We start from the raw sequence: 25005 nt of genomic DNA, 5'->3' as shown, positions 1-25005 counted from the left end.
AGAAGCTCTGCTGCCCACCAGGCTAAGGGCAGCTGGGCAGAGGGCACAGTGAGTTACCCCACGAGCCACAAGAAATTGCAGCAATGCCTCTGCAGGCTGAAGAAAGAGATAAGGTCCTGCTACCAAACCAGCCATGGATGTAGGTAAATAAGACAAGACATTGTTTGACTCTTCTCCAGAAAATATATTGTTAAAAATAGGAAATGAGTTGGGTAAAACTGGCAAACAGAAAGGCAAGTCAGAGAGATAGAGCAAAGTGGAACTTCTGCACATTTTCCCCATCTTCAGATAAAGCTGTATTGGTACACACAAGTACAACGACTCCTGAACTTTGGCTCCTTTATTTATAAAACAATATACTAATCCCGATCCCTGGACACACTGACGTAACTGAATGTCATTCTTTCCAAATATAATGGATTGCATTCCCATCATAAAATAAATACATTCCAGCAGTGAGCCCCACAGCAAATAACAGAGCTCTAACAGCTGGGGAAGCTGGGGTAAGAGGTACAACAATTGGGTTGCATTGCTGAAGCCCAAAAGCAAAGTTTTTTCTGGCAGCATTCTAGGAAAACCTATTATAATGCAATGCTACTAAAAAAGTGCTCTTTTCTTTCTAGTTCTGTGCTGCATGTAAAAGCTATTAAAAAAATCCTGCGTAAACAAACATACTCTTTTCCATATGACCTTTTCTTCAGTGTTTTCAAAAGTATATTGTCTTTTCAGTGTAACACAATATTTGTCAGCTTTTATTTATAGCTTAAAAGAGAAGCCTCCCTCAAATTGTCACCAAAAATGCCCTTCTATAGCCATGCTGTCAGGAGAAAGGCTTTCCTTCTCTGACTGTCACCCTGGGCTTAAATACATTTTACTGAAACCAAGATACAAGTGCCTCCAGCAATCATTGCATCTTGAATCAGCTGGATATGTGTCACTCTGGCTTGAGAGCCATTTTTAATCTGTATTATGCCAAAGTGAGGGTTAAATACAACAGATAACCAAGTAACAATGGTTTGTTCTCATGCACTCTCTCTCTCTCTTTAAAAAAATAAAAAAAAAAGCAGGCACTAAAACCTTTAAAGAACTTTTTTATTCTTATCTAATGTGTAGGGGGCAAGAACAATATTTGCAGCAGTATGATAAACAGAACATTACCCAATTCCACATGACTCAGAATGTCTTTTTTAACTCGGAAACGATAATGAAAGGCCACGGTGCTTCACAAACTGGTTATATTCTGTGGATATCAAAAATGAAAAACTGAAATGTCACATTGCTAGTTAGCACAAATTCACTAGCATAATGTAAGCAGGCATGACCCAGGGCAGATTACAGATTACAGTAAATTTGGAAGCTCCTTTGTTGAGAGTCAGAGATTCCTCCAATTTCATGGGACATCTTCAAATGTAGCACAGGACTTTATTTGCCATTCTGCTATTCGGTAACTTAGTGAGATGGAAAGATCCGAAGATGTGCAGTTAGACAAAATGTAGTCCTCTGAGAAGTCCATATTTACTTCAGCTGCCAAACAAAGAAGGTCCACACAAAGAAGGTCCAACACAAAAACGTCCCATGTATTCATCCTTGCAGGAGCTCAGCATTTGGTGTTGTCGTGAGTTAACACTTTGGCCAAAGCTGATATTCTTATTAATGGCTGCTGCTGAAGTGTACGTATGTTTTCTGCTTCATGACTGAATAGTATTAGTGAAACATGCTATTTTAGTTCACAAAAGTGAAGACAAAACCCTGGGAGCCTGCTTTTGCATGTTTGTATCCTCAGTTTGTGATAGTACACTTCTGGGCTTTGTGAGCTACAAAGCTCAGACCCAAAGGGCATTTTTGTCTCTTGATGAAACAGTCATTAAGCCAGTCTGTTGAGTTCAGACTTATCCCTTACATCTTTCTTATGTCTCTTCTTTTCATTTTTCTGTTTGTGTTTCATCCGAAAAAACACAGTCCCTAAAATTAAACCTGGAAAACAGAGAGCAGTCATCAGTAAAGGGAAGAGAAAACTTTCTGAAAAGGTATTTCAGCAAAGGATGTGACACCCACACTGTAATATCCATACTGCTTTACCCCTTGAACAGAAGGAAATGGTTTTGTGGAATTACAACATTGGACTGACAACATGTTCATGGACCCCAGGCATTGGTGAGCAGGATCAGATGCCTCACGTCTCAAAAGACTTCCCCCAAAGGAGAACATCTCCTCTAGGATCTGACCAGATGGCAAAGTGTCTTTTTTAGCCCCCCTTCCCTCTGAGCAGTGATCATAGAATCATAGAATCATTTTGGTTGGAAAAGACCTTTAAGATCATCAAGTCCAACCATTAACCCAGCACTGCCAAGTCCACCACTAAACTATGTCCCTAAGCACCACATCTACACATTTTTTAAACATCCCCAGGGATGGTGATTCCACCATCTCCCTGGGCAGCCTGTTCCAATGCTTGACCACCCTTTTGGTGGAGAAATTTTTCCTAATATCCAATCTAAACAACCTCTGGTGTAACTTGAGAACGTTTCCTCTTATCCTGTCACTTGTTATCTGGGAGAAGAGACTGACCCCCAGCTGCCTACAGCCTCCTCTCAGGTAGCTGTAGAGAGAGATAAGGTCCCCCCTGAGTCTTCTTTTCTCCAGACTAGACAACCTCAGTTCCCTCAGCCACTCCTTGTAAGACTTGTTCTCTAGGTTTGTCATATTTGCCTTGAAATGTAGTCCTTGGGTGTTTTTTTCCCAATGGAATGACAATTCTGTCACAGCAAATGAATAGCTTTTATAGCTTTTTATAGATTTTTATAGATTTAGAATTTTTTATAGAATTTCATAGATTAAATGGAGATTAATAACAGCAAAATTGTTCTTTGGGAACATCCTTGGTATCTGTTAGGAATAGCTGATGGACCCCAGAGATTTATGCACCTACGGCTTAGAATAGCTAAGATTTTCTTCTGGCCTGGATTAGAAGAGTTTATACCCTTTATCATCACTTGTCGTACTCAGTCTAAGGCAGGGGATCTCAAACTACGGCCCACGGGCTGGATACAGCCCCCCAGGGTCCTCAATCCGGCCCCCAGTATTTACAGACCCCCCTGCCCCCCCCAGCCAGGGCTTGGGGGGGGAAACCAAGCAGCCGCAGATGACTGCCTGCCACTGCATCCGCGCGCCGGCCCCCTGGTTAAAAAGTTTGAGGGCCCCTGATCTAAGGTGTCTAGATGTCTTCATATGCATATATTCATATGTATATATACACATCTTATATACATATGTATAGACACATGTATTTGATCTTTTAAAATCCTAATGAGCTTGTTACACTATATTTAAAACTATTTCCTCTTTAGCACTGTTAGATTATCACTTTCCATACCTCTTTGTTCCTTTAGTAAAGTATATAGGAGTGCTCAGCTACTACCCTTGCCCCATTTATTGCTCTGAATATCTTTTCTGTAGTTGTTCTTATTTTACATTCGTATTTGCAGTATTTGAGTAGTCAATCAAGAAACATGACTAGTATCTGCCATAGGATATTTATTCCCCCACGCTCTTCTCAAGTGGGAGAAATACCTTCCAGGAGAGAGACAGTTTGCCTTAATGAAAGAGTTTCTCCCATCAGAATAGACTGGCTGAAGGTTTGGGGTATATTATCTGTTTTGTTGTATTTTGGTTTCTAGTGTCTATGCTCTGTGTTTCTTTTAAAGAAAGTAAGGCCATAGAGGATCCTTGCTTTTGGGACAAAAGGTGTTGAGGTCTGAGCCAGAATACATTCTGGTGTCAGACAGGCCCCCAAGAGACAGCTGTTTTTATGGTCATATCTTCTGAGCTTCAAGGCCAAACTCAACATTTGTAATCTCCCTAGGTTTCATAAAATCTTTAGATACCTCTCGTTGTTTTTCCTTGCCCATCTCTGATCCCTGTTAAGTTCATCTGAGAGGCTTCCACCTGATTTTACCTTTGCAGTGAGAGAAACTTGCTACTGAAAAAACATGCATACCCATTTCAGGAATTCTTTTAAAAATCCTTTATGAGCTACGTATACTGTGTTTTTTAAGAGTCATAAAGAAGTAACAACTTTTACTATGCTCTCTGAAGCTGATCAGCTCTCTTGGAATGAAAACACCTTTAGTCATTTATCCAACATAATTTTCACTTAAATGTGACACTATACTAAGTGAAGGATCTGACTAAGGCATTGTGCAGAAATAAGTGATGCGAGAAGCTTGAACAGAGATGATGATGCGGATTGAGGGGTTTCTCTGTCAATCACATGGTCTGAGTATGGCTGAGTATGGCTATGAATTATTTTTACCTTCAAAAGACAAACACATATGCATCACATATGCATTGGCACTTTCTCTTGCTTGAGGGGTTTGTGTATTACAAAAGGAAATCAACACAGCTTTGGTTTTCTCTTTTTAGATACTGAACTTGCTCTTGGGGGCTTGTTCTGTCTTCCTTTAGAATTGAAGTAATGATAGTTTATGTAAGTTCTTGGGGTTTTTTCCCTTTTATTCTCTAATTTAATCCAACTCTTTTGGATATGAGGTCTGTAACATATATAATTCCTTTTCTTTGATTTTCTCCATGGGTCTTTCACACTTCCCTTGCTACAGCTGAGTCACAGTTTTCCAGTCTGGCTCTTGTGACCATCACATTCAAAAATCACACAGGACTGAGCGCTGACTTCTTCTTGCTCTTCACTTCCTAGGGGACTGAATCCCATCAACAGTCATCCTCACTACTTTTGTACTTACATAGATAAAGAGAATACTGAAGGAGCTAGAGGATGTTATGGCAGGACCCTTCTCGATCATCTACAAAAGGACAAAAAGTCTTGGGAGTCTGGGGAGGTCCCTGCTGACTGGAAGCTAGCCAATGTTATTCCAATCTACAAAAAGGACATGAGGGAAGACCCAGGGAACTACAGACCTGTTAATCTAACCTCAATTCCTAGAAAAATTCTGAAGAAGATCATACTGGGTACCACTGAAAGGAATTTAAAGAATAATGTAATCATCAGGCACAGTCAACAAGGGTTCACAAAGGAAAAGTCTTGTTTAACTAATTTGATGTCCTCTATGATAAGGTCACCCACCTAGTGGATGAAGGGAAAGATGGAAGATACAGTTTTTCTGGATTTTAGTAAGGCTTTTGACATTGTCCCTCACAGCATCCTTCAGGACCAGTTGCCCAGCTGTGGTGTGAGTGGATTCCTGGCGCACTGGGCAAAGAGCTGGCTACAGGGCAGGGCTCAAAGGGTTGATGTGAACGGGGCTACACCTGGCTGGTGACTTGTCAGCAGCGGCCTTCCTGAGGGTTCAGCTCTAGGGCCAGTTCTGTTCAACACAGGTATCACTGATCTGGATGCAGGAGCTGTACGCACCGTTAGCAGGTTCCCTGATGATACCAAACTGGGCAGTGCTGTGACTCACTTGAGGGACAAGAGGCCTTACAGAAGGATCTATGTAGGCTGCAGCATCAGGCAATGATTAATGGGATGAAATTTAACAAATCCAGATGCCAGATTCTGCACCTGGGGATGGAGTAACGCCAGGCACAAGTAAAGATTGGGAGAGGAGTGGCTGGGGAGCAGCGCTGCAGAAAGGGACCTGGGGGTGCTGGTGACAGCAGGCTCAGCGTGAGTCAGCAGCGTGCCCTGGCAGCCACGGGTGCTGGGTCACCCTGGGGTGATCGGACACAGCACAACCAGCGGCCCCAGCGGCGCCTGTCCCTGCGTTCAGTGTCGCTGCGGCCTCACCTTGCGCACTGTGTGCGCGGTTCTGGGGCCCACAATTTCAGAAGGATGTGAAGGTCCCTGAAAGCCTTCAGAGGAGGGCAACGCAGCTGGTGAGAGGGCTGGAAGGCATGTCCGATGAGGAGCGGGTAAGGGCTTTGGGCTTGTCCAGGTTGGAGAAAAGGAGGCTGAGGGGTGACCTCACCGCTCTCTATGGCTTCCTGAGGAGGGGAGGTGGAGAGGGAGGTGCTGAGCTCTTCTCCCTGGATCCAGTGACAGCACATGTGGGAATGGTTTAAAACTGCTCCAGGGGAGGTTTAGACTGGACATGAGGAAGCATTTGTTTACTGGGGTGGTCAAACACTGGAACAGGATTCCTAGAGAGGTGGTTGATGCCTCAAGCCTGTCAGTGTTTGAGGCATTTGGACAATGCTGTTAATAATATGCTTTAACTTTTAGTTGGCCCTGGAGTGGTCAGGCAGTTGGACTGTGATCATTGTAGGCCACTTCCAAATGACGTGTTGTATTGTATTGTATCCTGTTCTATCCTATCCTATCCTGTTCTATCCTACCCTATCCTATCCTATCCTATCCTATCCTGTTCTATCCTATCCTATCCTATCCTATCCTATCCTATCCTATCCTATCCTATCCTATCCTATCCTATCCTATCTTATCCTACCCTATCCTATCCTATCCTAATACCTATCCTATCCTACTACCTACCCTATCCTATCCTATCCTATCCGATCCTAGCCGATCATATCCGATCCTATCCTATCCTATCCTATCCTATCCTAATCCTAGCCTGGTCTATCCGATCCTATCCTATCCTACCTATCCTATCCTATCCTATCCTATCCTATCCTATCCGATCCTATCCTACCCTATGCTATCCTATCCTATCCTATCCGAGCCTATCCTACCAGATCCTACCTATCCTAGCATACCCTATCCTAACCTATCCTAGCCTAATCCTATCCTATCCTATCCTATCCTATCCTATCCTATCCTATCCTATCCTATCCTATCCTATCCTATCCTATCCTATCCTATCCTATCCTATCCTATCCTATCCTATCCTATCCTATCCTATCCTACCCTATCCTATCCTATCCTATCCTATCCTATCCTATCCTATCCTATCCTACCCTATCCTATCCTATCCTATCCTACCCTATCCTATTCTAATACTAAAAAATATTTTGTCTTGTTTTGGAAAAAGTTTTAAATTACTTGTTGAAGTTGCATCAGCTTATGCCTATAAGAAGAACATAATACTGTTCACTACTGTTTAACAATTAGACTGTAGTTTGTTCATGTAAATGCCAGATTCCCACGGCTCAAAGCAATCCTCCATATGAAAAATGGAAACCTACAAAGATGAAATAGGTAAATAAAACCATAATTGTAAGCTATGGGTATAGGCATTCTAAGCATGACATCCTTGGATGCTTCACTATTTTCCTATAATCTAGAAGCCCAAGACAAGGCTCCAATCCCTTCCTTGACAGGGAAAAGGCAGTAGGTAGCAATGAAATGACAATATGTGACAAGCGCAGCGGTTTCTTCTGTCGCAGCTGCTTGCTGCACTTTGAAGCAGAAGCACAGCCAAAGAAAGCTATTCCTATGACTAAAAACTTACAAGTTTGCAGCAAACATTATACACAATCATGAGATCTTCCCCCTTTTGCTCATTCTGCAACATTCATGACATCTTTTCACCCAAGTGCATTAGCATCAGAAATGCAGCAGCACCTTCATCTCTCAGAGACTTGGCTTCATATAAACCAAGAAACAGTGACCTACCAATGACAAGCAGGACCCCAATCAGAATCCCAATTGCCTGGCCGGGACTTGGCCAGAAGTGTTCACGCTGTACTTCGATAAAACATGACTTTTCACTTGAACACTTGCAGATGTTTACTGCAAAAAGAAATGCCATGAGGTTAAGGAGAAGTTTAGTAGTCCGGTTTGGTTATTCATAAATGTAACTTGTCTTGAAATGAATAGCTCTGTGCATAGCATACCTTCAAGATTCACTTTCATTTCCAAAGGTGGCTGTCCATTGTCATTAATTATTACTGGAACATTATAGACCTTCTCTTCAAAATCAACATGTTTTGGGGAGAGGTAAGCATGAGTACCTGTAAGTAGGAAATGGGACATTCATGTCAGCACAAGAAAAAAAAATAGCTCAACATTCATACCAGCTGCAAATGATCCTTTAAGGCTGCTTTGCACATGATGGTAGTTCCTGTTTTCCTGTGTCTTCCCATATCTCATTGGTTTGCAGACATTAAGTCAAAAAGGATGGTCTAAAAGTCGAGTCTGGCCTTCAGCATAATATGGTCATAGCATTTCCTTCCTAATTTCTACAGCTGACCAGATCTGATCTTGGGTAGTGCTACACTGATAGCATCACATCCAGTTCAAGAATAACCCCCGTACTCATAGAAGCCATAACCAACTTAAATTGTTCCCAAGATAATTTAGTAGGACAGACCATCCTAGCGCACGTACACTGACACATCTAAGACTCTTTACAACTTGGAAAAGTAAGACTGTAAGAGCTGTTGGGACCAGACCAAAGGTCTATCAGCGTCAGTATCTTGTCTCTAGAATAAGTCCAGCGTTCATGTGAATCTGCCATTTTATTTTTCTACCAACTCAGTTTTGAGGCTATGTTCTGCAGTTCTTCACACTTCATTCCTACCCAAATAACTTTGTATAGTAAGTGAACTTTGCCTCCTCATTGCAAATCCATATTTATTGAACTGCACAGATCCTAGAAAAAAAAAAACCACTTTGGAAAACCAGATATGAACTCCCTTCACTGCAAGAGCTGACCATTGAATCCATCTCCTGAATTTTAAATTATTATTTATCCTTTCAAAACTTGTCCCTTTCACATCATGGTAACCCAACTTTCTCTAGTGGGACATTTCATCAAACATCTTTCAGGAATGCAGACAGGCTCTGTGGGTCAAGCGCTTATCCATGTGCTTACTGACCACCTTCAAAGAACTCCAGTTGGTTTGTGAGGCCTGACTTCCCTTTGCACATGAAACGTCAGAAATAGACAGTTTGCAAACTGCCTTATTGATTTAGCCAAAGTCATTTGTATTCATTAAACACACAGTACATTTTATTCTTACATGTTTCTTCTCTCATAATTACTAGTGAAATTTTAGCTTGCAACATACTAGATGTTATCTCTTGAAAAAAATAATGACTTAGATGTACAAAAAAATAAATGCCAAAAAGCATGCAATTTCTCAACAGCCTACTTTTTTTCTTCATGGAATACTGAATATGCAACAGTAGGAATGAAAAGGAATTCCATTTTTTTTTATATTTCCCTGAGTACTTAGAGTCCCAAATCATTATAAAAATAGCTTTAACTTACCATTGACTTTTGAGATTTCCCAATTATTTCTTGTATTCATATCATCCGCGAGAGAAAAAGTAAATTTTGGATAATACCACTGTTCATCAGCATCAGCAGCTTGAATGAAAGCTCTCTCTCCTCCACTGAGTGGGTGGCAGAAGAAAGGTGGATAATCCATAGCTAAGTGTGGAGGGTTGTCATTCACATCACTTAAGTGTAGTATCAAGGTTGTTTTGGATTTTTGAGCTGCATTACCTGCAGAGTTTAGCAGAATGCAAAGTTACATGCACATCTTGGACTTACACACTGGCTCATTGTGTTTGCAGCTATTGTATGGGTACGCCATCAGGCAGAGAGTGTGAGGTGGTACTCTGTCTGCAGGTTGCAGAGGCGAGGTCTCAGGAGGTCCTGAGGGACTCGTGGTTGTTGCCACCACTTTTTAAAAAGTATGGTTTATTTATCCCCAATTCTTGCTAACTACAGAACACTAGCAAGCGAAAGGAGGCAGATAGACCATCATCTCTCATAAGCGGTCACATCCATCATATCTGGTAAGCTGTCATATCCAAGATGACTGGTGGTCTTTGGAGAACTCTTTTAAGCATGAAACTCCATGGGTTTCCCATCTCTCTTCTATATATAAGAAATGAAGTCAATATTCTGCCTTGGGGCCAAGACAAGGGGCCCGAGGAGAGCTTTCAGAGCCCTGTCATCTCTCCAGCCTGTTCCTGCAGGAACAGCCCCACTCCATCTTGGTGCTCGAGGAAGCACTCTTTTTTTCCTGACATACAAGAACTGCATCTTAACCCATATCCCCCCCAACAGTTGCCAGAATTATTGTTTATCTGTGTTTAAGAAGGGAAATCTAGATTTATATCAGATATAGTCCAGAGTTTTTAACCCCTATGAAATGTAAATCACATATGAAATCTCCTCAGATGGACTTTTGAAAGATTCTAATGGCTGGAACTAAGACCCCTAATATATTTCAGACCAACCAGTGTATTACTTTTATTCATAACAAAATGAAACTCTGTACAAGGTTGCAAGTTACTCTCCAGCTGTTTTCAGGAAGCCTAAATGTACCTACGACAAAGACTAAAAGCTTTACAGCTATAGAGGAAAAAGGTGGCAGAAAATGTTGATGCTGAAAACGCTGAAGAAATTCTGTCACTGCATGCCATGTGGCTCAAGCAAATATAACGGTGTATGATAGCTAACTTAATGTATGCTTTTTTAATCCTCATTGCAACAGCAAGATTTCTTTTAAGAAAGTTAAATTCTTAAGAAAATTTTACTTCTAAGGATACATCACATGTTCCTGTACTTTTCATGGGTTTAGTCGTAGGAAGTATGATAATTCCTCACAACGCAGTAAGGGCAAGGGATCCCTCTGTGTGTGTATGGAGCCGTTTCATCACTTACTTAGCTCTGACGCAACAACCTCAACTGTGTACATTTCTTGTTGTTCTCGATCCAAAGTGGAAGCAGTGTATACCTGCCCGGTGGCTGAATCAATCCTCAGCCATTTCCTCACGTCACCTTCTAAGGAGTATCTTTGGAAAGAAAGAGGGGGAAAAAAATCACATATACTATTCCAAATCAGGAAAAACTGCTGACAAAGCAAATACTTCTGTTTTTTTTATTTTAGGCAAGCGGCTTGATTACAACTGTACTCAAAGAGAGAGTTCTTGGAAAAGTCCCAGTACTACAGCCAACCAGGAGAGAGAGACAGAGGAAGGGAGGCCAAAATCATTGAGGATGATTGTGAGCAGAACCATGGGAACACCACCATTCCTCTAGCCTATGTACTGCAACTCCACCTTCCTCCTGACTGGGAAACCTGAGGCTTTCCTGAGCTCTTGGTCCAAAAGGGCATTCTGTCCCAACCCCATGTCCCTCTCTCCTCTTCGCATCTCCCGTGCTTTGGTTTTGATGAAGGCACAATCCAAAGGCTGGGGGGCAGAGGGAGCATGCAGCCAGGCATCCCTTTTTGGATCAGCAAGGGGCCAGGGCCCAGAGGTGGACGACAGTGGCTATCGGCTGCCAGTCTGGAGCAGTTTGTAATTACCATTGGGGCAGCCTTGGAACAGAAAGTGCTTTAAACATCCCCCCATAATTGCTTTTATATTATTGTTTAAAAAAACAACCAAGGTCTTTGGATATTTACTTACACAAATTTAACTATGAACATATGACCCAGTAAAGCACAAGCATTTGCTTGGGTAGATGTGACCTGACCTCCTCATTCAACGTTTTTGTTCTTTCAGTACCCCTTGCATTAAAAAGAGCATGTTGACATGCTTGTACATCTTTTACTTTTTATACTTTTTATTTTATGCCCTTTAACCTATTTTCTAGCAGAAATGTGGTTCATGTATATATGAATTCCTGTCATCTGTCTCTATCATCATCCCCCAGAGGTTCTGGACTATGTGGCTCACGTTCAAACCAGTTTGACAGAAGGCCAAACATTCTAAGTTCCCAAAAGTTAGGGGAAAGTAGAAAGCCAGATGAGAAACCTCTGGGAATAAAAATCCACAGGAGGCCCAACAGTCATATTCTGCAACTCCATTAACTACTTGGTGTTTTGCTGGATTTTAGTTAAATTTCAAGGATTGTTTGTTTTGGGTTGATCTGTTCAGCATCCCAGCTGGGAATCATGCAGCAGGAGCCACAAATAATTCTATCCAACTCTACTGTGTAAGGTACATCTATACCATGCAGCACAGCACTGTGCAGAGAACCGTGAGCTGGCAGAGACTCAAGGTGACTTGATCATACAACATGGTGTTGGTAGTATATGCTTCATTCATTTATTAAAGGTAATGGAAGCCCTGGTATTCTCAGACTGGCTCTGCCTTTTTCCTGGAGACTTATATTGTCCTTCCTCCCTTTTAGTTTCCTGGTTCAAGGGCCCTGCTGGTGTATGCTTGTCACAGCACAGAGAGAAAGCTGGCTAGAAAGGCACTGCCCAGCAGTCTGCTGCAGGTGGGTCACTGGCCACCATCCCACCGCACCTCTACCTTCTACCAGGATATAAGACTTTTGTATAAAAATACTTCCTGCATGCCAAATATTGGGTGTGTTTTCCTTGTACCTCTTTTAGAACAATTTTCTAAATCCTAAATTCAATAAATAAATCATGGTCACTCTCTTTTACCGTACAGTATCCCCCTCAGGATCATAGGCCTCCACCGTTATGATCAGAGTATTGACAGGAACATCTTCAGACACTTCTTTATTGTAAACTGTCTTGTGGAAAACAGGCGGTTCATCCACGTTTGATACGAAAACTTTAAAAATGGCAAGGGAGCTCGAGTTGTACTGCACGCCTGGCACCAGCGGTTCAGGGTTTGTGGCATTGATCACCAGGTTGTATACTGGAGCTGCCTCAAAATCAAGAGCCTGGATAAATTAGAAAGAAGAGGTGCTTTAAGCAATGGCCCCACTGCCACGGGGAGCTCCCATGGGAAACTACGAAGTCCCCTTCTTCTTAAGGAGGAAATTGCATCCCAGATACAGACGAAATAAGGGAGAGCTGTCAGAAGCAAAATGACAGTAGGAACAGTCAATTTAAATGAAACCTCATGCCCGTTCTGAGGCCTCCTCAGCAACTGCATTTCCTAATAATATTGCCACCTGCCTGACGTAAGTTCAATAACTATACCATGTTTATAGCAACAGTATTTGTAGCTCTGAACGAGAAGGCCTAGGGTAACCTCCAGGTGACAAAAGTCATGCAAGGGTTGTTACACCACAGAGTTTCTTACAGTTGCCTCCTTGGGAAAAAAAAATGCCAAGGCTGAGCCTGAAGATGGTCCACCAAATGCCTTTTGGCCTGGCTGGTGGCAGGTGAACTGGAGGCAAACAACATCATCCCTTGGAAAATGTCCTGGATCTGTAATTCAAGTGCCTTCAAGAAGGCTGATTTCAAAGGGAGAGCACTTTTGCCATTGAAATTCATGGGTGCAGAAGTTTTCCTTATATTCCTGCCTCCAGCATTCAACATACGGGATGTATCACCCATCACAGCCCATGCTGACCTTGGTTTTGACATAGTTAACGTTTGCCTCAGCAGGAACAAACTGCCTCTCCATCCTGACACTGAGACATGCTGGTCTCACTTCTACCTCCCATTGCAAGAGGCACCAACAGTCCAGAGCACCAGCAGGAAAAGGATCTGCCCCGTTACAGCCCACCACCATGACCACAGCCCATGGAAGCATTTAGCTGTCTTTCTGTTTTCCAGAAATGCTGCTGCAAAATCACTCAAAGCCACTTCTTTTTCTTTATGGTGCAAAAAGACCTGTTTCACCAACCAGAGCCTGCCCTTCTGGAGAAGGGGACAGCAGCAGAGCCAGCTGCTGGTGGTGGAGGGTGAGTAGGGGACAGCAAGGGCAGGAGGCTAGGTGTGCCTGAGCCCTGCACAGGCACGGTGCTTGAGCCCAAGAGTGGGGCCTCCTGCAGTAAGCAGCATGCTTAGGGTGTCCTCATCCCTGCCACCAGCCAACCCCCACCCCCCAGCCCCCAAGTCATCACTAGGGCAGTTACTGTTTATGACAAATATATACATATACATAGATACAGTTATAAAGGAGAAGAATAAACCCATCTATTCACCTTATTAATCTTGACGAAGCCTCGGTTTGTTTCAGGATCTGTCTCTATGATGAACGTGTTGTTTGGATCTCCTTCCTTCATTTGGTAAATGATGTAGGAGCTCCCTGTGGCAGGCTCGTCTCTATCAGTAGCTTGGATTTCCAATATCACTGTTCCTACTGGGATATTTTCTGCAACATTCACGTGGTGATACTGAGGAGAGAGAGATGGTTGAAACACGACACACCAAGCACCATCTGCAGTTAAAAACTTGAGCACTACAACAAGCTTGTGACCCACAGGCACAGATGTATTTTAACCCACAGCAGCGTTGTAGGGGAGGGAAGTAGTGCGTGTGCTTCACAGCAGAGACGTAACCAGGTTAAAAGAGATGTACAAAAACATTAGCGAAGTGCCTTGCAGCAATACTTGTGAGCTACCTCACTGCCCAGGGGAACCTAAAGCTGCAAGATGGGCACTAGAGCCTCTGCGAAGCTCGTATATCCCCCTTTTTAGCCATACATTTATCAAAGGTGATGGCATCTCTGTCAGTGGGCAAGCTACTACTATACCAACAGTCCCAAACCATTACCTCCTCTGCTGAAACCACTCTCCGCATTCATGCAATACAGCAGTAGGTACAGTACAGCTCCTCTGCATCCAGTGAGCACCCTAACCACTACCGTTAAATATTTAATTGTTCCATGCAGCACAGGCCTTTGCCACATTAGCAGCCCAGCTCCATTTACTCTGCCTGATATGTTCCCCGATTCAGCAGTCTCATCTTGAGACCAGGTCCTGGACTGAGACCTTGAGGTGAGAAAGTCAACAGCCTGCTATGTATGCACCAAGTCTGCATGTGCCTAAGCTCTCGCCACCATCAACAGAGAGCTGGGCCATGCAGTCAGCAAAGCCCAAGACTTTCCTCAAGAGACAGCTTCCTCAAGAGGACACCTCCACCTGCTGGATCAGACAGGTCTCCCAAGCCCACCGCCTACATTGCCTACAAGTATGGTGGGAACTTAGACACCTAAATGCAGACATTCCAGCCACTGCAGTGTCTGCAGGGAGGCTTGGGCCAGCAGGCAGGAGTCACAGAAGGTCTGCAGATCTCTCTGATAGATGCCAGCACCACCACCAGAGGAAAATGCAAGAGCCTGACACCCGTTTTAGAACCAAGGGCCAGCAGGTATGCGTTTGGGCATGGATCACTGAACCACTGTTTTTGGTTAAAGCAAATAGGGCCTTTGATCTCCATTCACCTTCTGGCTTTCCCGGATACATGAATATTGTGTTGGGAAGGGAACTTGGGAGATGTTAGCTTTTTTCCATTTAGCTATTTTAACTAATTTTAAAGCCTTTTCTTACTCCTTTCCCTCCAGAACTTACATTTCTGAATAAACTGCTTTAATAGAATCATTCCCTTCTGTACACATAGTTTCCCACTGAGCAAATTACCTTCTATTTCAGAATTAACTATGTCAGTCTCACTGTTCACCCTTCACTGTCTAGATAGAGTTTATATGCAGGCTTTGAAACAATATATTGCCTTTATTTTCTCTAGTGGATTGCTCTGTTACTTGTGCTGTAAATGGTTGGTTTCCCATTGACATTCTATAGACATACGTTCAGACATTTCTCAAATGTTATTGAGACATCAAAAATGAAATTAAAAGTACTCACATCTGATATTTCAAAGATGGGAATCTGATCATTGATGTCGATGACGTGTATTTGCACATCACAGATCGTTTGGAATACTGCATGGAAAGGGAACAAACAACGTCAAGGCAACCCTTCTGCCAAAAATAACTTTCCTTCAAAAGGGTTCACTCTGAGCAAAAGTGAGCTGCCAAATTGCCCAATCCAAGCAAAGTCCTGCTGTTGTAAGACGTACTTAATTTCCAATATTTCTAGTCAGTGACAACCTCATTCTCTATCTTGCTATTCACCTTCCCAATTCCTTCAGCATTGTCTCATCCTGTTTCATCTAATTTCCCTAATTTTTTTTAAACCATATTCCTTTACCAGGATGATGATAGCTATGAATTGCTTCTACTTGCCTTCTTAATATCACTTTTGTATGTCAAAAAGTAAGCTCCAGGTTGTTATGTTACCGTGTCCTCTTGGTGGGCTGTTAGGCAGCACTCTCATTATTACAGTTACAGACAGACTTGAACTTCAGATCTCAGTGCTAGCTGGTCAGGGACACCCATAGCCATGGGGGTTTGTGATTTTAGAAGCATACTCTGTCTGGTCATGTGCTATTTGTACGTAGCTGAGTTTTAGTGGTTTACAGATGTGCTTCATGAGCTGAAAGTTAAGGAATATTCCAAACAAAACTGTTTGGATGGAATTCAAATAAGTATCCAAAATGAATTGGATTTGGTTTTTGTATCATCTGCCTAAGCGATGCTATTTCATTTACAGAAATGCCACATTGCTTTCTTCACATGCCAGTTCCTCCACCCACAAGTTTTGCCTGACTATAAGGTCTCCAGCATAAAGCTTTAAGCTTTAGCATGGAGTTTGATTTCCTTTCCATTCAGTTAACCACAAAGGACTCCTGGGAATTTACATAACGGACAAGATTCTTTTTGAAGATTAATTTCAGCTCTTAATCCTTTAAAATAAGTTATCTGGACTCTGAGCAGCTGTGTTTAATTTCTTGATTTTTTTCAGTAAGTCCCTTTGAAAGATTTTGGGGAAAAACCACAATCATATCTTCTCTTTTTTTTTTTTTTCTTTTCTTTTTTTTCCCCTGTGGAAGGAAATCTTTTACTGGAGTACTTGTTAACAAGCTTCCCAATTTAGCTATGCTCTGCCCTAGAGCTGGTTTCCTTCCATACTTGCATTATGAATCACGATTAACCTCCCTGCATCTCGAGAACAAGGCAGTACCACACCAGAGCGAGCCAGCTCTCAGTGCTGCTGCCCATCCAGTGAATCCTCCAGGTCTCCCCTCACCCCTTGGACACTGAGCACAGGGGATGTCAGTGTGAGCAAAGTTATTCCAATGTGTAACAGCAGTCGTTACATACCAGCATCTGTCACCAGCACCTTCAAAGAATAGTTGGATGCAATGCGCTTGTTTAATGAACGGCTAGTTAAGTGCAAAACCCCAGTGTCTTGCTGAATAAAGAACAGATTACTTGCAGGAGCATCAGGAACCTGACTTGCAATTTTGAACTGCAGACGAGAGTTAAGAGTGTTCTCCTCATCCATGTCCGTTGCCAGCAGAGTGCCAATATTACTCCCTGTAGCAGAGGACAGACCAGAGTCAGTAAGATCATGCAGTGGTCCTGTTTCTCCACAGAGATACACACTGACAGCAGTGATAACATTGCAAAGGGTAGAGGGGCAACAAAAATACAGCTGTGTGGAAAACACTGCAATGGGCACAATCATTTGACTTCTGGGAGTTCTTCCTCTAGCATCCCAAACAGCTGCTTTGGGCTTGGGGAAGTCCATAAGGACTGGGCTACTTGTTTTGATCAGAAGAAATGACTAACAACAGACACTTCAGCCTTGGAGCTTTATAACTGATGTGAAGATTTAGGAACCGGTTTCAGTAATGGTCCATTGAAGTCAAAGGCATGATGCTGGTGGAGCATCTGGAACACGGAAAATGGGCTCATGCCACTTTTAGAGCAGTATTTCTTGTATTAGTAATAAAAAGGGTGTTTTTATGTTTTAAGCATTTGTCCAGAACTGTGGTTGTGGGAAAATGCAATTTTATGTTTTAAATGGAACGGCATTTTGTAAGCTGGGGTCTTGAGTCTGTCCTTCTCAGGTTATTGAAATCCTTTCCACATGAATTACTGAAGTGAAAACAACAGGCCTGTTTGCACAGGAAAACATTTCTCCAGCAGAGCCACATTTTACTCTTTGGATCAGAATTTCTAGCTTTATTTGCACTCAGCTTGAAACAATAACTGGATTAGAATGATGTGTATGAATGAGTAGAAGCTGTTTTCTTACCTCCACCTTCATTTTCTTGAACTTCAATTACAGTGAGGGGCTGCTGGCACACAGGGGGATTGTCATTAATGTCTTCCACAATAACAGAAACATGCAGAGGCTTGTCCACCAGCTCTCCCTGCTTATCTTTTGTGACCACAAAGAAATCATACTGCAATAAGAATATTGAGATTAGGTGTTTTGAATGTCCACTGTGACCATGTTTTGCATTTATATGTGCAACTATGGGAGCATTCCATGCAAATGAAATATCCTCTCATATGTTTCTTCAGTATTTTCACTCTGTTTAATTCAGAACTCTTCCATCACCCCTTAGTGCCTGAGGTCTGAGTTCTCAAAAGAATTTAGAAGTCCTGAATACTTCACTTGCACTGTGAACTTGCTCTCACAAAAATTCAAGAAAAGTAGGAATATGTCATTTTTGTCACCTTGCAAATTCATCTGTCACATACAGAGATAGGATTCCTCCAGCATATCTGATCTCTGGCCTATTCCGTGCACAAATTTCCTCCAAGAGTGGAAGGGGACAGAGGGTTTTCTGTCTAAAAGACCCCCAGATGGGGAACTTCAGGGTAACTATAGTTGCAACTGTAAGTTAAACTCTGCTTCTGCTGTGGAGAGATCCCTGAGGCCCCTGGGATCTGGAGCAGATCTGAAACATCCAAATCTGCTGACCTCCACAGAAGCCACTGCCTACCTCTTTCTCATGCACCTACAGTCCTGCCATGGCTGGTCCATGTTGTACACTATATATACACTGTGGGCAGTGATTGCTACTGCCAGACCCCTGGAGAAATGTAGGGTACCAAGCTGAAAGCTGTTTACAATGTAGTAGATGAATGGGCTTTCATATCTATCAAGTCATTCCCAAACAAAAATGACAAGGAACAAAGCTTTTATTTCTTTTTTCTTTTTTTTTTTCCCCCCTCTGTCCTTTCTAGTGAGCTTTCTTGTATTTACTTTCTCACCAATAATCAGCTTCCTGCTATGGTCTCTCCCATCGGTCAGGTTTTATGTGTTTACTTACAGTATCCTTTTCTTCCCTGTCCAATGGTTTGGTCACATAAATAACACCATTCTGATCGACTGAAAATGGGAGCCTGCGCAGCTTTTCTCTTTCAAAAAGGTCATAAATTACATCTGGCTCATTTGACTGAACCTAAAACCATAAAAATAAGTCAGGATAGGAAGTCAGAAGTGTAGACTGAGGTTTAACAGGGATCATTTTGGGACCACAAACAGAAAAGGTTACATTCCTGTTAGCTTCATAAACCAGAAAATTAACAATCTGTCAGGCTCTTGGGATGAGTTGCAGAAAAAAAGACTGATATCCACCTCTGCTCTCCGAATTGTGATGAAACCACTTCACCTCAGTTTCTCCAGCTGTCCAGGTGGGCTGCAACACTTACCTTTTTATGGAAGGGTTTTGAGATGTGGAGCTAAATGGTGATACATATATCTATTAGGTGATAACAATATGTATTTGAATGTCTTAGCATGAGTTTATTCCATCTCCTTAGACTGTCTATTCCTGCCTGTTGTTTTGGTTTATCTAATTCGGGGATGTGGAACAACAAAACAAATACCCAGTACCTATGCACATATGTGTGTGCATGCTCTTTACATACATCAAAGTCTGTGATGAAGGATCTTTAGTGGGGTGCTTCAGATTTAAAATAAAATGCAGTGAACAGGCTGCCAAATTAATGAAGGAGTCAGTATTACTGTTTATGTTTTATACTATATAGCAGCAACTGCATTTCATTTTCTCCTAGGCAGACTCGACATGTCATTGGCTGCCACATGAAATTTATATACAAGTGAGCCCAGAATGGGGACACCACTGCAGATTACTTTTTATTCCACCTGCTGCCACTGAGGCCAGTAGGAATAGCAGCAAGTCAGTTACTCTTGCAAACAGGATCCAGGGAATCCTGACATGTCCAAAGGATGATGGCATTGGGAGTGTCAATGGCAAGGCATTTTTCAAAGTCAAATATTTCTAAAAGGCTGCTGGCCTTTTAGTTAATATCTACAGATGTATACTTTGCTATGGGTCTGCAGTTATCAGCAAAATATTTTGCATTTGCACTATGAAAAAGGAATACCGTGGGAATGCAGAATGCTGAAGGAGGGCATTTCATTCCTTCCCATGTACTTCTGATATAGCAGGTGTGCTGCATCACACAAAACTGGTCACAGCAGATGTCGCTGAGTGCAGGGGACTGCTCACAGCAGGGTTGCAGTGGAGTTGGTCCCCTGCCAGGCTCTTCTGCGGATGGAAGAAGCTAACCTCAAAATAACCTTCAACAGGTTAGCTCTTGGTTCCTCCAAAGCCTGGAAGGCCCATGGTGTTAAAGCAAGGGTAAGAGTGCTCAGAGAAACTCATTGGGAGAGAAGAGCGCACCCAACTGCCATGTGTCTGTCTCAGAGCCCCTTTGGGTGTCTCAGGGGCTTTATCTTCCATATTGTGCCAAGCAGGCTTCTAAAGCACCTTTTTCTTCCAGTCATTATGCTGTAACAAGATTCCCTGAATGTTTCCTCTGTCTATGGGATATTCTCACACACAGGCAGTGCCAACAGCCTCTCCAAACTGACAGCCAAAGTCCAGTCACTCTAGCATTTGTATTGACTGTGTCTCAGTCACCTTCAGACCATTAACTTTCATACTAAAAGTAAGTTAATGAGACCTGCACTAAAGATCATTTCCAAAGGATACCATATAAAAAATAACTAGGAGATGCCAAAGTCCTTCTGAAGAGCCTGGCATTGAATACAGTGGGGACACCAGAGTTAGCTGGGAGAAAAAGACTCCGTGGCACCAAGAAGAGATGCAGGGAGTGTGACCAAGGACCCTACCTGGCTGATATTGACAGGGTGGACCTGGGTTGAATTTTCTTGGATGTGGATGATGGGGGGAGCTTTCCACAGGCTCTCCTTCACAGTGATGATCACATCAGCACTGCTGGTGAAAGCATTCATTGTCATTCCTGCCATGTCCTTCACAGTGACGACAAGCGTGAAGGTGTCCTGCTTTTGAGGATCTAAGTAATGAGAGCCTACAGACAAAGGAAAGAGCCAAGTGAAAGGACGCAGAGGCTACGGAGATGGTTATCTGCCCATTGCCTCCTACATGCACTATGCTGCTTCATCTGCTCCAAACGCTCCGTAAAAAGGCCTCTGTGCCAAATCTCAGCAAGCCAAATCTTTGGCTTCTCTGAACAGTGCAGCACAACGTCATATGGATGTAATCATATGAGACCTCTGTGCTGTGGTCTCATGTTGTGCAGATGCATCACTGAACAGCCCTCACTCCAGTTAGGCACTTGTTCAGCCCAGCAGAAGAGATGGGTTTTTTAAATCATTGCAGTTAGGTTGAGATCATCATGGCAGATGAGTTTTCTTTTCATGTTACTGCTTTTGGATTTCTAGGTTTCTAGGAAGACAATTAATCCCAAGATCCCAGCCCAGCGTAGTCCTGAGGGCCAGAGGATCTACCTCTGTTCTCAATGTACTTTTAGATGCCAATCTCCATTTCTGCTAATTCCCTTGAATTTTGTGGGACACAAAGTTCCCCAAAACCTCGGTGGAATATGTTCCACAGACCATGTTTATTCAGAATTTAACATTAGAGCTGTGTTATTGTTTTGTTCCTATGTACACTCAGGGACTCACGGTTGCTTTTTGACAAACAACAATCTTTTTACATACCCATCTTACTTGGTGAGATTGCTCCAGTTACATTATTGATCTGGAAAAGCATTTCTGCATAAGGGTTGGGAAAATGATGGAGAATGCTGTATGTCAGCTGTGCATGGGGAGTTGTAGGATCATCTCGGTCAGTGGCGTGGACATACATGAAGGGCTTGCCTGTTCAGATTAGAGAAGAAACAGTAGTAAGAGGAGACTGAAACCTCAACATATAGTCCATACGAGCAGAGCTCTCAAGGCAGGAAGGCAGCTTATGGGGAGCTGCTGTTGTTTCATAATGCATCTCTTATGGTTAAACCATGCTTGTGTGTGAAGGTAACATTGTCTGTGTACCATTCCACAGGTCCCTCCTCTACCAGCTCTGCTTAGTAGGATCACAACAGGTCTGAAGACCAGTTGATGAAGGTGACAGCTAAATCAGAGGGCTATACCACTCAAGAGTGCCTGCACCTGGAATGTAGCTCATTGGTATCCCTCTTTAAGACCACTTTGCAGTCCTTGTACAAATCAGTTCAACACAAAGCACCTTGAGAAAAATGCCCTACAGCTGTAACAGTTATAAGTAAAAGGACAATCATACACTGAAAAAAAAATATAAAGGAAATGCATGGTGACGTAAGTGAATTTTTGCCTTCTGATCACCAATGCAACGTGCAAAATCTTTTTGACTTGCATGTAGTTGAAGAATACGGTAAAATATTGCAGAATGGTTTTCTGACCCCATGGAGCTTTATAAGCATATTCTTTAGCAAAAGTTTCTTCTTGAGTCCATAGTCACAGTGATAACAGCTGGCTTAGTCCTTTTTTTCATTTCCAAGATGTGGGTCTTGAACTGCTCTTTGATACTTTCCTGATTTCTGGACTGGATCATGGCAATCCATAATCTGAGACTCCTAAACACTAAGGTTCAGCCCACGTTCTGAGAAGCATCAGTCAGAGTAAACACATACCCCATATCTACCTGGGCATTTTATTTCACTGATGTGCAAAGACTTACATATTCTTAGATTACTCTTTCTATATAGTTTTTAGTAACCTTTAAACTTTAAACTCCTTCTAGCTCAGGGGTTTTTTTCAGTGCAACGGAGAGGGCAGCAGTATTTGCCTGTTAAGTGATACTTGCAAAGCAACACATACTATGAAAAATTTTGATTACACTTATCCCTTCACACCACATAGTGGTCACCTCTTTGCCTTTTCATTATATTATACATGCTTGCATCCTTATTTTGTGCAATCCTGCGGGAAGGAAAACTGATACATGTTTCAGCTTGCCAAGTAGAGCAGCCACTTCATCTTCTTGTTTAACTAATCTACTTAGACTCCGATTAACTATAATATTTAATTATGATGATGATTACCTGGACGAGAGTTCTGCCTCACTACTCCAGTGTACTTTATCTGGTCAAATTGTGGAGGGTTGTCATTGATATCCTCCACATATATTGTAACAGTGTATGGACCTTCCACTATGTTTCCCTTTTGATCCAGGCTTTCCACCTTGATTTGGAAAAAGAAGGAACAGCAAATAAATATTTTCACGTAGATAAATTAAAAGACATAAATGAACATCAGGATATAAAATTCTTACTGTAATGCAAATCTGGTGAGAGCCATCACTGGGTGGCTCCATGTACAAGTACAGATTTACCACAGTAGCTCACTGACAATAATTCACCACAGTATATAATGCCAACAAAACAAAATAACCTACTCCTGCTTCTGATAACACTTTTCAGAGGGCAATTTCTTACTTCCAGTCGTAGCAGACTACTTGTATTTTTGCACAGCTTAGACTTCACGGCTTTCTTTAAATAGAAACAGATACTTTCTAAAGAACCAGGAGAAAACGCAACATGATATAGCAGAATCAAGTGTGCTATCGTAAATATCAAGCAGAAAAATAGGCTGATCTAAGTGTCTGTAAAGAAAACTTAATTCTTAGTTCTGATTACATTTTTGTTCCAAACAATTTGACTTCTTATTTCTCAGACTTCCTTGATTTTGAAGCACCAAGTATATGTTATATCTTGTCTTGGTTTCAACTGGGATAGAGTTAGTTTTCTTCTTAGTAGCTGGTGCAGTGCTGTGGTTCGCATTTTGTGAGAGCCATGCTGTTAACACGCCGATGGTTTTAGTTGTTGCTGGGTAACGTTTATACCAAGTCAAGAACTTTTTAGTTTCTCAGGCCTTAGCAGAGAGAAGGCTGGAGGGACACAAGAAATTGGGAGAAGACAGAGCTAGAACAGATGACCTTAACTAGCCAAAGAGGAATTCCATACCATGGGGCATCATGCTCGGTATATAAACTGGGGTGGAGGCTGGCCAGGGACTGCCAGTCACTGCTAGGGACTGGCTGGGCATCAGTCAGCGGGTGGTCAGCAGTTGTATTTTGCATCACTTGTGTTCTTTTCTCCCTTCCCTTTGGATTTCATTCCTCTCCCCTTCTCCCTCCTTTTCATTATAACTGTTATTTTTGTTTGGTTGGTTGGTTTATATCATTTCAATTATTAAATTGTTCTTATCTCAACCCTTGATTTTTACATTCCTTTCTGATTCTTCTCCCCATCCCTCTGGGTGAGAGGGGAGTGAGTGAGCGGCTGTGTCGTACTTAGTTACTGGCTGGGATTAAACCATGTCATTTCTGTCAGACTTTATTTTCTTTGCACATAATAGATCAAATCATGATTATTTATGCCTAACCAAGCATCATTTTTCAGTTCTGTCATCACTTCTTCTTGTCTGTAAAGGATTCCTATGTTTAGGGTTAATAACTTCTGAAGCTAGAAAATTATCCTCTCTAATTCCATTCCAAGGGTGCTTTAGAGCTGAGGACATGAAACCATTAAACCTGAGGTGCTAAACTTCAGAAAGATAGCTAAGGTTAGCTGAAACATCATCATGCACTTTGTCCGTTCCGATATTGATCCTCTCACAATCATCTCCTTTTCAGTGGCTAGTGCCTCAGAAAAAGACGATACTATTTTTCGCACAGAATATAAGCACAAGGCTATATTGAGACCTAAAGATAGCCTACACACTGTCCCACTCCCAACAGTGTTTACAATGAGATCCTTGTGAAAAGAGCATAACAGCAGGACAAGCACACAATGCTCTTTCCTCTAATAGCCTCTGACATCTGACAAACAGCTTTCTGCTGAGGTTAGATCCATGCCTCTGTGTCTAAATGTCATTTGCTCACACCATTTGTCACTAAATAGATTATAATCTTCCTAAAAAGATTACAACAGTTTATTTTCCCATTCCAGCCATGGAATTCATCCTATCAGTCTTCAGAGACAAGTGAATCTCATTCTTGGAGCCAGATTTCTCTTCCAGTCAAGTGTGCTCCTCATATTAGGAGAATTAAAGGACTGGTATCAGCATCATTTTTGTTTTCTCAACATAACCAGCCTATGCTAAGGAGCATTTTCCTATGCAAAGTCTTTCAGAACTGTAAAATCATGCATCCTTCAACAAAGCTCTATATTAAAAAAGAAAAAGCTGTCTGTAAACATAGACAAAAGAAATAATTTTAAATTTCAACAGTTTTCCATTAATCTCAAGTTTACAGAAAAGGGTC

At 42.2% G+C, this 25005-nt stretch overlaps 1 protein-coding gene across 3 annotated transcripts in view; it reads right to left on the bottom strand.

The window, feature by feature from the left end:
* Positions 1-1120: 1120 nt before the first annotated feature.
* CDH17 (cadherin 17) overlaps positions 1121-25005 on the bottom strand; it is a 41620-nt gene continuing 17735 nt past the window's right edge. For all 3 annotated transcript variants that reach the window (XM_037382290.1, XM_037382289.1, XM_037382288.1), the window contains 14 exons: positions 22784-22922; positions 21423-21581; positions 20571-20770; positions 18739-18870; positions 17712-17862; positions 16772-16987; positions 15414-15490; positions 13752-13943; positions 12292-12536; positions 10554-10684; positions 9147-9383; positions 7768-7884; positions 7547-7663; positions 1121-1974 (listed from right to left, as the gene is read on the bottom strand). In XM_037382290.1, coding sequence (XP_037238187.1) covers positions 1865-1974; positions 7547-7663; positions 7768-7884; positions 9147-9383; positions 10554-10684; positions 12292-12536; positions 13752-13943; positions 15414-15490; positions 16772-16987; positions 17712-17862; positions 18739-18870; positions 20571-20770; positions 21423-21581; positions 22784-22922 — 2223 coding nt within the window. In that variant the 3' untranslated portion in view covers positions 1121-1864. The remainder of the gene's footprint in view (positions 1975-7546; positions 7664-7767; positions 7885-9146; positions 9384-10553; positions 10685-12291; positions 12537-13751; positions 13944-15413; positions 15491-16771; positions 16988-17711; positions 17863-18738; positions 18871-20570; positions 20771-21422; positions 21582-22783; positions 22923-25005) is intronic.

The sequence above is a fragment of the Falco rusticolus genome, chromosome 3 (genome assembly GCF_015220075.1).
Source record: "Falco rusticolus isolate bFalRus1 chromosome 3, bFalRus1.pri, whole genome shotgun sequence".
Lineage (NCBI taxonomy): Eukaryota > Metazoa > Chordata > Aves > Falconiformes > Falconidae > Falco > Falco rusticolus.
Note: the sequence above shows the minus strand (reverse complement) of the source record. Positions and strands in the feature narration are given on the sequence as shown.